This window comes from Artemia sp. Qi Xiang Cuo, chromosome 12 (genome assembly GCF_049724085.1).
Source record: "Artemia sp. Qi Xiang Cuo chromosome 12, ASM4972408v1, whole genome shotgun sequence".
In the NCBI taxonomy this organism is placed as follows: Eukaryota; Metazoa; Arthropoda; class Branchiopoda; order Anostraca; family Artemiidae; genus Artemia; species Artemia sp. Qi Xiang Cuo.
Window position 1 is genome coordinate 63,553,619 of NC_142805.1, and position 17,399 is coordinate 63,571,017.

Here is a 17,399-nt window from a genome sequence, read left to right on the forward strand (position 1 = left end):
GTTTTTCTGGGTCTATAATAAGTGTAAATGTTATTTTTCCTTAGATTTTTTGAAATGTGGTCTGAAATCCCTTTAATATATGGGAGACCAAGATAAACTGAATTTTCCCTTTGATTTGTGTTTTCTGTGGAACTATCTGATAATCTTTTAATGCGTTTTGCAATTACAGAATTTATTAAACTAATTGGATAACCATTCCCAAATAAAATATCTCTAAGGTGGTTGAGTTATAAATCCAAGAAACGTGTTGAACAGACTTTCAAAGCTCTATCAACTAGAGAAGTGACAACTCCTCTTTTCACAGCAGGAGAATGATTGGAGGAATAACTTAAGTAACGGTAATTATGTGTGGGTTTTCTATATACACTAAACTCGAATCACGAATCATTTCGGTGCACCAGAACATCTAAAAAAGGAAGACGCCTCTGTATCCCTGATTCATGAGTAAATTTCAGTTTTGGATCCACGGAGTTGACCAAGCGAAGAAAAGAACCCAGAGACTTGTCACCATGCTCCCATAAATAAAAAATGTCATCTTTAAAACGAACCCAAAATTCAGGTTTACAAGAACTTTGCAAAATAGCCCTTTCTTCAAGGTCTTCCATGAAAATATCAGCCTGTATTGGAGGAAGGGGGGGCACCCATGGAGAGCCCATATTTCTGTCTATAAAAAATGCCTCTATAATGAAAGTAAAAAGAAGTTCTGTTACAAAGGGCTGTAAGCGAAAGAAGTGTCTGATTCGAAAGAGTAGATTTTTCTGATATAGATGGGTTATAATTAAGTTTTTGCTCAAAACAGTTCGGCCTTTTGAGGATCACAATTGGTATAGATTGAATCTGCATCAAAACTGCCAATTCTTGTATTTGGTTTAATCGAAACTTGCTTTACCTTGGAAACAAAATCAGCGGAATTTTTAATATAGAATTTTTGAGCCTGAATTAGTGGGCGAAATATAACTGATAAGAATTTCCCTATTTTTGCTGTAGGAGAATTAAAAGAAGAAACAATGGGTCGAAGTGGATTACCGGGCTTATGAACTTTAGGAAGACCATTAAAGCGAGGGGACGTACATCCGTTTGGGTAAAATATTTCTTAAAACTGAAGTTTAATTTCACCTTGTCGTTTTAGATAAGACAAATCTTTAAGGATATCCTATACAATATTTTAGGTAGGGTCAGTATATATTAGATCATATGTGTTAGACACCTTTAAACTGTACCTGATTTTTTTTGTCGGGATCATCCGAATCTGCTTCAACAACTGTTTTGACTTTATATGCTTTCATAATAATTCTAGAAAGATCTTTATTAAATGCGTGTAAGACCAAGTGTTCATTTTTACTAAAATTTTTTATATTTCGATTATTAACAGAAGGCGAATCCAACAAAGTTTCAACAAATTGTGCTCTAACCTCAGCAATCTCTCCAATCTCCGCACGAGAGTCATGAAAAGCACCCTATGTGTTCGCGATAATTTCACTATAAGGTATTTACAAAGGGGTTATCGAAAATTTCAATCCTTTCGATAGAACCTGATTTTACTCTGTTGTAAGGGGCGTGGAGCTGAGATTTATCACAGCAGGACCAGGAAACGTATTTGGGACAAAAGGTGGAATAATAGAGAGTTTTTCCAACTTTAAACGGTGTAATTTCTCAGAAAGTCTTTGTTTAGAAATCCTAAAATCATGCTGAAAAGAATTTTCAGCAATAGCCTTAATTTGATGAAAATCAGCATAAGAAAGCGTACATAATATTTCCCGCTCAAGCCTGAAAATATCCTGATTTAACCGGTAGTGATCCTCAAAAGGCCGAACTGTTTTTGGAGCGAAAACTTAATTCTAACCCATCCATATCAGAAAATTCTGCTCTTTCGAATCGGACACTTCTTTCGCTTACAGCCCTTTGTAATAGAACTTCTTTTTACTTCCATTCTCGAGGCATTTTTTATAGACAAAAATATGGGCTCTCCATGGGTGCCCCCTTTCTCCAATACAGGCTGATATTTTCATGGAAGACCTTGAAGAAAGGGCTATTTTGCAAAGTTCGTGTAAGCCTGAGTTTTGGGTTCGTTTTAAAGATGACATTTTTTATTTATGGGAGCATGGTGACGAGTCTCTGGGTTCTTTTCTTCACTTGCTCAACTCCTTGGATCCAAAACTGAAATTTACTCAGGAATCAGAGATAGAGAGGTGTCTTCCTTTATTAGATGTTTTGGTGCACCGAAATGATTCATGTTTCGAGTTTAGTGTATATATAAAAACCACACATAATGAACGTTACTTAAGTTATTACTCCAATCATTATCCTGCTGTGAAAAGAGGAGTTGTCACTTCTCTAGTTGATAGAGCATTGAAAGTTTGTTCAACACGTTTCTTGGATTTAGAACTCAACCACCTTAGAGATATTTTATTTGGGAATGGTTATCCAATTAGTTTAATAAATTCTGTAATTGCAAAACGCATTAAAAGATTATCAGATAGTTCCACAGAAAACACAAATCAAAGGGAAAATTCAGTTTATCTTGGTCTCCCATACATTAAAGGGATTTCAGAACACATTTCAAAAAATCTAAGGAAAAATAACATTTACACTTATTATAGACCCAGTAAAACTATCAGGTCCCAAATTTATCAAGGTAAAGACCCTATCCCGGTAGGTGAAAACTCCGGTGTCTACAGAATTCCTTTTTCGTGTGGTCTTTGGTATATTGGAAGAACTAATCAGCGACTAACAGATAGATTAACTCAGCATTCTAGTTCAATTAATAATACACTTAAAAAGCGGAAAAAACCAGAAAATTTTGACTCTGCCCTTGCAGAGCACATTTTTGAAAAACCAGACCATACTATTTTGTTTAATCAAGCAGCACTACAGAGAAGCTGTTGAAATTTATAAATACCAACATTTAGGTCTAGCTTTAAACAGAGATTCCGGTGATTTAAGAATAAACGAGTCATATTTCGGTTTTCTCAAAAGAGAAGCCGATACTTTAGTAATCCCTGAAATAAACGTTGAACCACTTTCTCAGTCATCTAATCAAACACGTGAACAACCCCTTAGGTCTCAAAGGGTGTCTGCAAGAAATGCCTTAATTAAAATCCGAAATCAAATGACATAGTTTTCCAACTTATTTAATTGCTGGTTCGTTTTGTTTTTCGAGTGAATGAATTGATTCCTTTTTTTTTGTTCAGTTGTTCGCTAGTATCCGTCGATGGCAGATCATATTTTTTGGATTTTGTGCAAATCGCGGATATTGGCGAATAACTCGCTTTTATGGTTGTTAGGTATTTGGTTTTAATTCTTTTAATTTTTGGCTTTTATTGATACATCGTTTCGTTTCGCGCTGAAGAAGAGAGGCGTGTTTCCTCTCGAAAAATTCGCTTTGTTTTTTCAGTATATTAATTTTGCCTATAAAAACCCCATTTTTTATCGTTTTTCTTTCTTTATTTGATGTCAGGCCAATGTGGTTTAAGAAATTATCTTTTACTTAAAATGAGCTGATGACTATATTGAATCAAGGTATTTCTTCGATTGAAAAGTGGATGCGAGTAAATAAATTGAAACTGAATCATAATAAGTCGAATTTGTTGATTTATGGTAGAATTACTGGCACCATACTATTGTAAGATCTGCTAGTACTAGATACCTAGGTGTTACAATTGATGAAAGCCTTAGTTTTAAAGACCATATTGCATCTGTTGACAGCAAATTGTCTCGTAATATTGGTATTATCCGTAAACTTAGGTATCTTTTTCCGTGTGAAATTCTGAGAATGTTGTATTTTTCTATGGTTAACCCATATCTCATTTACTATTGTATGGTTTGGTCGAAAACATTTGTAACTCACCTCCATCCGCTCTGTGTAACGCAGAATATGGAAATTAGATTTTTGTATGGTAATCAAATTGACCTATTTGTATCGGAGAGGCATCTTCACCGAAAGTATAAAATTCTACCGTTGGCAGGAATATGCGTATTCTATAATGCTTTGTTTATGTTTAAATGTTTAGCTTCGGAGTTACCATCAGGTTTTTCAGGAATGTTTAGTCTTATATTCACGTCATTTATATTCACGTATTCACGTCATATTCACGTTATATTCACGTCATATTCACGGTCTACTATTCACGATCATTTGGCACGATCTTCTCAGTTGGTGCGAAGACCAGCTATGGTAACGTCTAGGTCTAGGTTTTCAATTCGCCATGTTGTTCCGTTAGTTTGGGAGAGTTTGCCAGGGGATTTGAGGAATGTTGGAGGTTTGCAGGAATTTCGTAAGTTGCTAAAGAACCATTGTTTTGATGTGTATATTTTGGATGGACTATTCTGTGCCAGTTAGTTATGTTTTTGAGGAGGGTTTAGCTGCAGCTGAATATGATTATAATTATTATAATTTTGTTGGGTGTTGTTTGGAGGTTCGTTGGTTTTCGGGTCCTGTAAGTTGAGCTCTATTTATGCTTCTTTTTTTTTTTTTTTTTTTTATTGGGAGGGTTTTCTCCCGCACAAGCATGCTTCAGGGAATCGATGATGTATATTTTTTTTTTTTTTTTTTATAAACCCAGTGTTACTTTAACTAACTAAAATGTACGAAAAAAGAAAGAAAAAACCAGCAATCTCGCATCTCAAAAACCTATATAGTAATTTGTCAAAATTACAAAATTTTTCATAATTCGCTTTCAGGTAAGATAATGATATTCTGTACGATAAATAAAATAATTGAAAAGTTCTGGTAAATAAAATAATAAGTAAAATAAGATAAAAAATAATGATAAATAAAATAGTTGGTTGGACCTAGGTCCGATAAAATGCATAATTTCTTCTGATATGAGTTTCTAACAAAATGGAATAATCCTTATATATTAATATCTTTCGCCGGACTTATGCTAATACTGCTAAAGTTAGTTAAAATAAATCTGGTTAAAGGCCTTTTAATGCAGGAAAGTTTGAAAAAAATCCATTAATATTTTCGTTCGTTACTTCGGTGGATTTTTCTCTTCGGTGCTTGCGTTATATAAGGCTATAGCTTGTTTCCTAATTGATCTAATTAATAATGCCATTTAATTTTCCAATTTACAAAAAATTAAGAGAAAAACGGGTTTAATTTGAATAAATTAGTGGAACAAAAAATGAAAAAAAAAACAACAGCAAAACATTATTTAATAAAAAAAAAATCGGAATATTTCGGTTCCACGTCCGGGAGCCATTCTCAACGGAAAAAAACCTACTTTAAAGAAGAAAAAACAGTTCTGAAAAACGGCAAACAAAACACACGGGACAAAGAAAAAGAAAAAATACAATTAAAAAACAAAACAAATAAACACAAATCACATATTAATCATTACTTATTAGGTAACTTATTAATAATATGTAGGTTTTTGAAATTCCAATGCAACAACCAGTTTTTTATTTATGAAATTCTTTATTATTACGAGAAGGTCAGATGAATTTGGCCTGAATTTGTCAGGTGAAATTAGAATATATTAAAATGTGTACACACTAAAATTTGACAAAAGACTCTTGTCAAAAAAGAAAATTAGAAATTATAATTAGTAATTTTACCTTAGAAAATTACACAGAACAGTTCTTTTAAAAAACAAATTAAATAAGACTTTCAAGCAGATGCATCGTTGGATGTACTTGAAATTGGATACTATGTTGGCTTAATTTTTGTATTTCGACAACCCAAGTAATATCTTCTTAAATCCCCTTTTAAAAAATGAAATATGATATACAATTTGTTTTAAAAAAGTACTTGGAAATCAATTGGTACTTAAGTTCTGGTTCTCTAAGCACTAGGTCTATTGGTACTCTATCTTGGATCGCCACTTTCCCTTATTTTTCTTTGGTAAAATTCTAGATGATGAGCTTTTGTCTATTTTTTGAAGTAGTTGATTTACGTAAATGAAACTTTCAGGAATGGATGCGGGGCCTCAATGATCCCCTAGGAATGTGTTCTGAAGTGTTTACCTCCCTGCCTTCCTCCTCCAAAGGGGGCTAACCTTTCGTTATCACTGCTCAAATAAGGCGCAAGAAAAGTTTTGAGCCTCAAAATTTTGCTCAGTCCCGACTTATAGCTTTGTAAACCCATTTCTTAAGTTTAGGAAAAAAGGCTTGAAATGGTTTATAATCCTGCTGAAATAATAGAAATTGCTTTTTTAACAACGTGTGCCAATGAAAAAGTGACTGAAAACCCCAAATTAATGTAAAATATTTTTTGTCAAAATTATAGACCTGTCACCAGAGCCAAAGCACCAGAAATAAGGGGAGAGTAGAGATAGTGACTTGAAAACACCTTATCGGGACATACATTGGTCCTGGATTCACTCCTGAATATTTAATTTATTTAAATTAATTACTCTTGAAGATAGTAAGAAGCCCCTCAACTATAACTTTACCTTCCTTTTTATTCTTATGATTTTTTTTTATTCTTGTGTAATTCTATTCCTATAATTACATTGTTTTTATTTCCATTTTTTATTACCAATTATTCCCCATTTTTTTTCTTTTTATTTTATCAACCTGTAGTTTCTTTTTCTTTACTCATATATTAAATACTTGATGAAAGCTATACTTAAGTCAAACCCAAGTACTTCGATTGTATGATAAAGAAGTACTTCAAATAATTGAAGTACTTTATAATACTATATTGTATATTCTGAATGTTTATTTCTTCTTTATTATAGGCTCAAGGGACAAGAAACATACCCAAAGACGAAAGTCCAATGGATGTTGACATTGCCTCCTTGAAGAGTCTTTCTAATTTAGGAATTGACACTAGTTTCCTTGAATCAATTGGTATGTTGACTTTTCCTTTCTTCTTTTGAAATATTTGCCTCCATAGTATCCATTTGATCGTTATAAATAGGACCACTAAGTACTCTGGGGACGTTGAAATAGCGTTTTCTATAAGAAACAATCAATAATTCACATGAAAATTAAACAGCTATGACAAATTTGTTCTCAATCTGTATTCCCAGGACTTACATCTTCTCAGGATTCACTTGTTTGTTCACATATGTTAATACTAAAACTGTGAATTTTAAAAACATATAAAAAGGACATAGTTTGTCCCAGTTCATCAAAGGTCACTGCCCTTTGGAGAGATTAGAAATGGTTTTGGTTTTGCCTGTCGAATCCCCCCCCCCCACTCTCCTCAAAACACATTATTCTACACTACTGAATCACGAAAACACACCTTTAATGGGTTAATGGAACATTAGTTGAATTGTGGAACATGAAGATAAGATTTTTTTTTTTGAATGACATAGCTTTCTTAGGCCTGGTTTAATTTCAACACAGGAAGTCTTTTATGTATAAGTTAGCTGTGTTTCAATTAAAGCTAAATTGAACTAAAACTTTTCATGAATATATGAAAGTTTTCATAAAATGAGGTATTTTTCAAAATGAAATGATTTATTTTTCAAAAGAAAATTTCCTTTGACAGTCTCCAAAGGTACGATTGTTTAGGGAAATATTAATAGTTGTCTTTAAATGTCGTGTTTTCTAGAAACAAATTATTTTGGCTCTTTTTTTCCTTTTTTTAAATTAAGTGTTGGTCCTAGATGAAGTCAGTGCCACTAGTGGAATAAGTTTAATCAATCCCATCAAAATATGTCATGGTTGTAGAGGTAGCTGCAATTGAGTAAACGACAAACACGGCTCATAGTAATAAAAAAAATAGCCTGAAACCCTTAAAAATGGCGTCGAATTGAAAAAATGGTACACCATTAGAATCGCCTTTTGCTGAAAACCATATGCAGGAAACTTAAAGTCCCTTGGCTTCAATAGCAAGGAAAATCTCTTTTTTGCATGGGAAGAATTTTTTTTTCTCCACAGCCAGTGGTGCACTGGAACATCGTAGAAAGCTTTTTAAGAGCTCATTTTAAAGTAAATTGCTACATATATTGCGATTTGATAATGGTAGATGGTAATAAGCTTACCTAAGCTATGGATATCAGGTCTTGATTTTTCTTCAAACGATAATTAAAACAGGACCTGTGACTGTCATCATCAGCTTCAAGAATTTGAACCTGAGACCTGACACCTGACATCCATAGCATAGGTAAGCTTTTTACCATCTACAATTATCGTGTATACGTGTCAGGTTGGCCTCAAAGAATATATATTGCAATTTGTAATTAATAAAACGTATTAATATTATTTATAAGGTATAAACGTATAAAATAAAATTGTATATAATAAAACGTATAAAATAATAAAATTGTGTTAATAAAATATATTTAAAATAAAATCACGTTTTTGACAAAAACTGTATCTTCGTATACAAGATGATGAGTGACGTCATAAATTTAGTATTTTAAAGGACATCTTGGGTAAAAGTGATGACAACGTAGTTCATGTAAGTAACGGAGTTCATAAATTAACGTAGTTCGTAGTTCATGTAAGTAACGGAGTTCATAAATTAACGTAGTTCGTAGTTCATGTAAATTATTACATATATAGAACGAAGTCCATTAAAACAGACTATTTACACACAAGTTGTCAACAGGGCATTTGAATCTCTGAATACGACAAGAAATTTCGCCATTTTTATCGTCGTTGCAGTGGTAGCTGCAACCATGTATTATAGTAATGACGTAATAAGACAATTTGATTTGTAAGTCAATGATATTTGAGATTGAAAGTTTTATTGGTACTTTTAAACAAGACCTTAAATAACTATGATTTTGCAATAGCCTGCTAGCTCTGTTGGTCAGTAGACGATTTATAAAACTCCCTATGGGGATTGGAGGGGGAATGTCTGAGAGGGAATTGAAGACATCAGGTTTGAGGTTTTCAACCATAGTGATTCCAATAATACTCTTTTTATTTTCCCAGCCTTTTCATTCGAGAAATTGTACCTAAAATGCATTATTTGGGTGCCAAATGACACTTTATGATGGCGTTATCAAGTTATGAAGGCGTTCGACTATAGTGATTACAATAGTACCCTTTTTATTTTCCCTAGCCTATCTATTCGAGAAATGACATCTAAAATGCATTATTTGGGCGCCAAATGGCACTTTATGATAGCGTTGCCAAGTCGAAATTTATAAAAAAAAAAGCGATTAGATCTAAAAATTAGCTTTCAAATGAGCCTTTCAACAGCTCTCTATGATGATCCAATGCCTCACTAGCAGGAAAAACAAAGAGAAAGAAGATGGGCGGGTGTAATATTCTCTATATAGTTTTCAACAATGACAGTTCCAATGGCGCACTTCTAATTTCAATCCGTTGCCATTTTTGAGGGGTTTCGTTCAGGTTGTTTTTCAAAATACAGTAATTATCAAATTATCAGATGCCCTACGTTATCGTAGAGGGGCTTGAAGTCACATCCTTGAACTCCGAAAGGGAGTCTCTAAGCCACCATACTACGGCAACTGATTTTATACAATGTATTATACAGTTTGCAATTATTATGGAGACACAGAGAAATTGGAGAGATGCGGGAAACTGTATAATTTTTGGTGCCAGATAATACATAGGATATGAACTGTACCTTTCGCCATATCAAGGATAATTAGTAAAGAGTGATTTTAAGAATACTAGAGTAACAATAACGCTATTCTAATGGATTCGTATCCGGTATTTTTGTTTGGGGGGTACAAAAAAAGGAAAAGCCTCAAAAATTGTTTTATATATGATCTTGTTGCGTCTTTCGGAGTTTTTTTTTCTTGGGGGGGGGGGGTCAAATCCGGTACACCTCCCCCCCCCCTTGGATGCAACTTTTATCTATCGTGTAAATACAGCTGATATGAGATATGCCTACTTAGAACAAAAACTTCAACTTTGTCAAATCAAGTAAAGAACGTGTTGGCACAATGTATTGTTTTTTTCCTCCTTTAGACCAGGGCACTTCGTATCGAAGGCGTTGTCGTAGAAACTTCGAAAAGGGCTGAATCGATTGGAAATTGGAGTGGCTTGTGCCCTTTTTAAAAATCGAAAGTGATTGGAAGTCAATTAACACCCCTTCCACGCCCACCCTTTCCCCAAACACATCCAATCAAAAATTTGAGATGGCCATTTTGTTCAGTGTAGTTGATTTCCAGTTAGAAATTATGTTTCTGATGAGGGCACTCCCCCACAACCCTCAGGGCAAAGGTTGTAAGTTATCCCCTTGGGGCATATAAGGTTTTTATAGAAAGTGTTGTCGTAGAAACTTAAAAAGAGGCTCATTCGATTGGAAATTCAAAGGGAAAGTGCCCTTTTTAATTGTCGAAAGTGATTGGAGGGCAACTAACCCCCCTCTCATGCCCACCTTTTCCCCAAACACATCGAATCAAAATTTGGAGATAGTCATTTTGTTCAACGTAGTGGAAAGTTCTGGAAATTAGGTCTTTGAGGATGACAAACCCCCCCCCCCTCCCCCCACAGCCCTCAGGGAAAGGGTTGTAAGTTATTCCCTGGGGGTATATAAGGTTTTTATAGAAGGCGTTGTCGCAGAAACTTCAAAAAGGGCTCATTTGATTGGAAATTGAAATTGCTAGTGCCCTTTTTAATAGTCGAAAGTGACTGGAAGGCAACTAACACCCCTTCCACGCCCACCATTTATCCAAACACACCCAATCAAAATTTTGAGATAGCCATTTTGTTCAAAGTAGTTGAAAGGTCCGGAAATTATATCTTTGAGGATGACACTCCCCGCACAGCCCTCAGGGTAAGGGTTGTAAGTTGTGTCCTGGGGGCATATAAGGTTTTTATTGAAACCTTTGTGGTAGAAACTTGAAAAAGGGCTCATTCGATTGGAAATGCAAAGGGCCCTTATTAATAGTCGAAAGTGATTTGAAGGCAACTAACTCCCCTCTCACGCCCACCTTTTCCCCAAACACCTCCAATCAAAATTTTTAGATAGCCATTTTGTTCAACGTGGTTAAAAGTTTTAGAAATTAGGTCTTTGAGGATGATAACCCCCTCAGAGCCCTTGGGGCAAGGGTTGTAAATTATACCCTGGGGAATTTAAAGGTTTTTATAGATAGGGATGTTGTAGAAACTTCAAAAAGGGCTCAGTCGATTGGAAATTAGAAGGGCATGCCCTTTTTAATAGTCGGAAGTGATTGGAAGATAACTAACACCCCTCTCACACTGAACATTTCCCCAAAAACTATAAGTTATAAGTTATGCCCTGGGGGCGTATAAGGTTTGTTTTTATAGAAAGTGTTGTCGTAGAAAATTCAAAAAGGAATCATTCGATTGGAAATTGAAACAGCTAGTGCCCTTTTTAATAGTCGAAAGTGATTGGAGGGCAAGTAACCCCCTTCTCACGCCCACCTTTTCCCCAAACAAATCCAATAAAAGTTTTTAGATAACTATTTTGTTCAACGTAGTTGAAAGGTCCGGAAATTATGTCTTTGAGGATGACCACCCCCTCAAAGCCCTCGAGGCAAGGGTTGTAAGCTATATCCTGGGGCATATAAGGTTTTTATAGAAAGTGTTGTCGTAGAAACTTCAAAACAGGCTCATTCGACTGGAAATTAAAGGGCTAGTGTCATTTTTAATATTCGGAAGTGATTGGAGGGCAACTAAACCCCCCCCCCCCCTCACGCCCACCATTTGCCCAAACACAACCAATCAAAATTTTGAGATAGCTATTTTTTTCAACGTAGTTGAAAGTTCTGGAAATTAGGTCTTTGAGGATGACAACTCGTGGTAACGAACTGTAAGTAAGGAGCGACCCGGCTCAATGGTAACCGAAACTGTAGAAAACGAAATTTTGATACCAATATATACATAAAAAGAATTAGATTTTAATGCTTATTTCAAATGTAGGCGTTTCACCAAGTGTATTTCTACCCAGCAAAATTTACGCACAAGAGAAAATTTGCACGATTTTCCAAAAAAGAGGGAAAGACCCCCTAAAAGTTATAGAACATTAATAAAAATCACACCATCATATTCAGCGTATCAGAGAACTCTACTGCGGAGGTTTCAAGCTCCCATCTACGGAAATGTGGAATTTTGCATTTTTTGCCAGAAGAAAGATCACGGATGCGTGTTTATTTGTTTGTTTTTTTTGTTTTTTTTTTCCCCAGGGGTGATCGTATCGACCCAGTAGTCCTAAAATATCGTGGGAGGGCTCGTTCGAACGGAAATTAAAAGTTCTAGTGCTCCTTTTAAACGACCGAAACATTTGAGGTCAATTTGGCCCCCTCCCACGCTCATTTTTTTCCCAAAGCCCCCTGATAAAAATTTTGAGATAGCCATTTTGCTCAGCATGGTCGAAAATATGATAACTCTGTCTTTTATGATGACTTAATCCCCCGACGTCCCCTGGGGGAGGGCTGAAAGTTATGAACTTTACCCAATGCTAACATATAGTATTGGTTATTGGGAAGTATGCAGACGTTTTCAGGGGGTAATTTTGTTCTGGTAGTGGGGGGGGGTAGGTCAGGGGTTATGTTGGAGGACCGTATCATGAAAGAAGTTTTCATGGGAGAAGGGACGTTGCTATGTAGGGGGTGCCGGATTTCCCAGCATTATTTAAATAAAGATAAGAAATTATATATAAAAAAAAACAAGTTTTTTAACTGAAAGTAAGGAGCAACATAAAAAATTAAACCGACAGAAAACATTACGTATATGATTGGGTTCATCCCCTAGTCAATACCTCGCTCTTTAAGCCAAAGATTATTTAGTACTTTCATAAGAGCTCTTTATTCTAATTAACGGCATTTGTGATTAAGGAGTAATTTTAAAAAAAATTGAATAAAATTTGAACTTTAGCTTAAAGAGCAAGGTTTTGAACTAGGGGGTGAAACCTCTAATATACTCATTAAAAATATAAGAATATAGAGGTTCGTTACGTAAGTTAATTTGTAAGTTACGTATACTTATTACTAATAGAAACTTTCGTAAATAAAATTAAACAGGTTTTGAGAAAGTCATTTAACCAAATAAAATTAAAATTCATATGCAATTTTTTTTTTAATTATTCATATACGGTTAGCAAAAATAAAAACCTTAATTAATTCAAAAACGTTCAAAAATTAAATAAAAAAAAAAAAGTTTTTTTAACTGAAAGTGAGGAACAACGTTAAAACTTAAAACGAACAGAAATTATACCGTATATGAAAGTGGTTGTCCCGTCCTCAACGCCTCGCTCTTTACGCTAAAGTTTGACTTTCTCACAACTCTATTTTTCTTAAAACAATGAAAAACTAGTGTAAAGAGCGAGGCGTTGAGGAGGGGACAGCCCCTTTCATATACGGAATAATTTCTGTTCGTTTTAAGTTTTAACGTCGTTCCTTACTTTCAGTTAAAAAAAACTTGTTTTTTTTATTTAATTATAGTAAAGATCGATGTGGGTAATGTTTGTTTTTTTTTTTTTTTTTTTTTTTTTTTTTTTTTTTTATAACTCCTTCGAGCATTTACATTGTATTTGCATGAAGGGTTGAAATAAAACTATTATTTTTATTATTACTATTTGTGTACAGAATTTTAAAAGGGTGTATGTTGTTATAAATTGCTGAAAATTTGTCTCCAGCATACAAATAGCAGGCCAAACTATAAAGTCTTAAAAAAACGAAAAGAAGTATTATTTCTGTTTCCCTGAAAAGACTATGCCAACATAAAACGAACAGAAATTGATTAAAAAAACTTTTTCCACAACATAATTTTTTCAAAGAAAAGTAAAAAACTCCTTTAAACCAAAAATGAGCAAAAATAAAATAATCCACCAAGCGTGAAACTACCACAAATCAGCATCGATAAATAAATGAAACCCAAAACGAACAGAAATTACAATAAATAAGAGAGTCAAACTCAAAACGAGCAGAAATTAACATGAGTAGGGCTCAAAACCCCTATGCCTTCCCGAGGCCAGAACATGATTTGCACTTAACTGAAAAAAATACAAATGAATGTGCATTGTCAGTTTAATATAAATATACTGATATTTAGTAATCAAAATGTTAATATTATTTGATTTATTAAAGTTATAAGAGTATTTTAGGGAAACACCCCCTAAAAGTCCTAGACTCTTAATGAAAATCACATCATCAGATTCAGCGTATCAGAGAACCTTATCGTAGAGGTTTCAAGCTCCTATCTGCAAAAATGTGATTTTTTAATTTTTTGCCAGAAGAAAGATCACAGATGCGTGTTTTTTTTGTTTGTTTGTTGTTGTTTTTTTCTTTCTTTTCTCCAGGGGTGATCGTATTGATCCATTGGCCCTAGAATGTCGCGAGAGGGCTCATTCGAATGGAAATTAAGAGTTTTAGTGCTTTTTTTAATTAAAAAACAAAAAATTTTTAAATGGAATCACTTTTTACAAAAAAAACTGCATATTTGATGTCTTTTCATACTGTAGTCTTTTCAAAGATATTTTATTTTTGTTACTAAGAGGGACAGTAGGCCAAGTCATGTGGAGCCTAACAAATTTAAACAGATAATTGTATGTGTAATACTAAGGATACGTTTGGCATTTGTGTATGTAAAGGATCTTTAGAGGTGACATTACGAATGTTGAATTGCTTCAGTAAAGTGCAATAAGGGGCAGACTTTTCAAAGAAAGTATTAAAATGAGATTTTTTTTAACAATCTACTATTATATTATTTAGCTTAGTTGTTCCTTAGATCTTAGTTCCCCCAGTGCCACCAGAGGCACATAGGGGGTCAGTGAGTAGCCTCAAATCTTCCCTCAAGTGGGCAGCTGCGTAGGTGTCCACCTACTTCGGGACGAGACTCGCCTGGAGGGCTCGTCTGTCACGTTCATAGGTTCTATGGAGCGCGTTCTTTCGCTTTCTTCGGTGACTGGTTCTTGTCAGTGGAGGAGCATTTATTTATCACATGCTCTTAGATATCATATTATCTAGCTACACATTCTAACTTCTAAAGTTTTCGTATTGAGATCCAAAGGGTGTGGTAAGCTTATAAGAGTGGAAACTGGCGCTAGTGTTGAAAAAGAATCACTAACACCATCTAAAGCTTTTCCGTTTTATGTGACGTTGAATTGCTGTATGATTGTCTCATTTGGCATTTTAGACACTAGGGCTGGTTAAGAAAGCAGGGAATCCTAAGAAAGCAGAGTTGTGTCACCAAATTGCCTGCCAGTTTAAACGCAACTAGCCTACTTAACCAGCCAAAATTTTTCTAGGTTACTTTGTGGAGTAATTTTGTTACTTTGTTATTTGCTTGAAATAATTCTTTAAAACGAAAAATTCTGATTAAACAATCATTCCTTACGCAGAAACGTTTGCTTTTATCTCGTAATAAATTTTGCAAAAATCCATAAAAATCAGCAAAAATAAAGTCAAGTAATCTTCCAACAGAAAGCCACCACAAATCACCATCAATAAATAAATGAAACCCAAAACGAACAGAATTTACAATAAACAACCAGGTGAAACTCAAAACAAGCAAAAATTAACATGAGCAGGGCTAACAACCCCCATGGCTTCTCAAGATCAGAACATAATTTGCACTTTACTGACAACAAAATGCAATTTAATTTTTTCCTTTTTAATCTTAAAAAATCAAAAATTATTAAGACTTCTACTTGTTTTTTTTTCTGTCAGTAAACTTAAATGATGGCTTTCTTTTATTTTATTTTTTTAATATTGTGAGAAATATAAACATTCAGCTCGAAATAAGGACTGTTCCCCGAAAAGTGCAAGTTATTTGCTAGTCTTTAGAAGGCATAGGATGCGTTGCCTCTCATGGCAATTTTGTTTGTTTTAAGTTTGAAATACGATATAAATTTGTTTTTCCTCGTTTTAAGTTTGAACCTAGGTCTTTACTTTTCTCGGGAAAACTTTTTTCTTGACAACGTTTTTAAGAAAATATGCTGTATCACTTTATTTTTCATTGGTTTTAAACTTTATATTACTGTAGAAAAGTAAAGTTTCAGTCAGAGACATTTAAGATTTGGAACAATAATGAAAATAAGGGGGGACGAGCGGAGTCGAACCGCAAACCTCTCACAACCACTTAGTGAGCGCTCTACCGCTGAGCTACACCCTTTAGTGCTGACGTCGCTAAATTGTGTTTATGATGTAAAAACAAAATCGTATATAAACGAATAAAGTCGAACACCAAAACATTTATTTTTTCGAACAGAGTTGAGGTTGCAACTAGTGCTATGTAAATATCTAGACAATGACTTGTTGGGGAAATAAAGAGCAAGTAAAGAAGTAGTGCATAACCATTTTTAAAGGAAGCATATTTATCAAAGTAATAGCCTACATTGTAGATTAAGGAAATATCACAAGCCAGTTGTTGAAACAGTATAAAAAATATGGGTATTAGCAATACCCCTATTGGGGGTATACTACCCATATACCCAATACTACAATTGGGGCTATTGAGAAGCAAACATTTTAGGGGAAAAAATTCTCACTTCTGAATATACAGAAAAATTTTAGTTGACACATTTTGAAGGAACTTCCTCTATGCTTTACCTAAGCCCCTGCCCCTAATAGATAATAGATTTAAACTATTGACATTGAATTATTAAAAAAAAAAAAAAAAATTATATCCAACAAAACGTTGAGGCGTTTTGAGATTAAGCTTAGGCTATCCTTATTGTTGTAAATTATTACTGCTCCTTGTTTTATTTGTAACAAAATTAATTTGGCCTCGGTTGTGACTATGGTTGTTTTTTTTTTGGTAATAAGTGATTTTGATTCTGAAATTGATCAAGCCGCATTTTTGCGAAGTGATCAGTAAATTATTTTAGACTTAGCAACCCCTAAAACCCCCAATAAACAGACAAGACACCTCTGCGCTCATTAAACACGGTCTAGGCGTCCCCCCCCACTGTGAAAAATCCCCCCTCCATGGATAATAGCGCCGGGATAATTGCAGATGTTTATTAGAAGGGAAATAGTTCTACTTACCTGTTTAAGTCAGAGGCAATGCTTTAGCGTTGCCTATAGTAAAGAGCCACGAGAATTCAACGTATTTCCCCCAAAGTTTATACCACCACCCTTCCCATAAAAACCTTATATCTTAACCATGGGCAATTTGCATAGCTGTAAAAAGCATAATTACTTTTGCCCTGGAGGGTGGAAGGGGGGGGTTGTGTCGAACCTGGAGGCATGGTTATTTCACCTTTGGACTATTTTAAACGAAGTGGCTATCTCAAAATTTTGAATGGATACGTTTGGGGCAAAAACGGTGTGGGTAGTGGGTTGTTGCTCACCAATCACTTTGACTCTTCAATAGGACACCAAGACTTAATTTGCAATCGAATGCGCCCCCTCCGAATTTTATACGTTCGCCCCTTCCATATGAAGTGCCCCTGGGAAAAAATAAATAAATAAATGATTGGGAAACCAACCAGCGCCCTGTTCTAAAACGGTTTTTGATGTCTGATTGTTTATTATATCATTGGCAGCGAAATAGCTGTCTTGCCCAGGACAAAGATTATTGAAGAAGGGTATCCAAAAAGGGGGAGGGGGAGC

The 17,399-nt window shown here is 34.6% G+C and overlaps 1 protein-coding gene across 2 annotated transcripts in view; it reads left to right on the forward strand.

Annotated features, from left to right (window-relative positions):
* Brd7-9 (Bromodomain containing 7/9) overlaps nucleotides 1-17,399 on the forward strand; it is a 220,850-nt gene that overhangs the window by 192,598 nt on the left and 10,853 nt on the right. For both annotated transcript variants that reach the window (XM_089098433.1, XM_089098434.1), the window contains exon 9: nucleotides 6,684-6,795. In XM_089098433.1, the coding sequence (XP_088954559.1) occupies nucleotides 6,684-6,795 (112 nt within the window). The remainder of the gene's footprint in view (nucleotides 1-6,683; nucleotides 6,796-17,399) is intronic.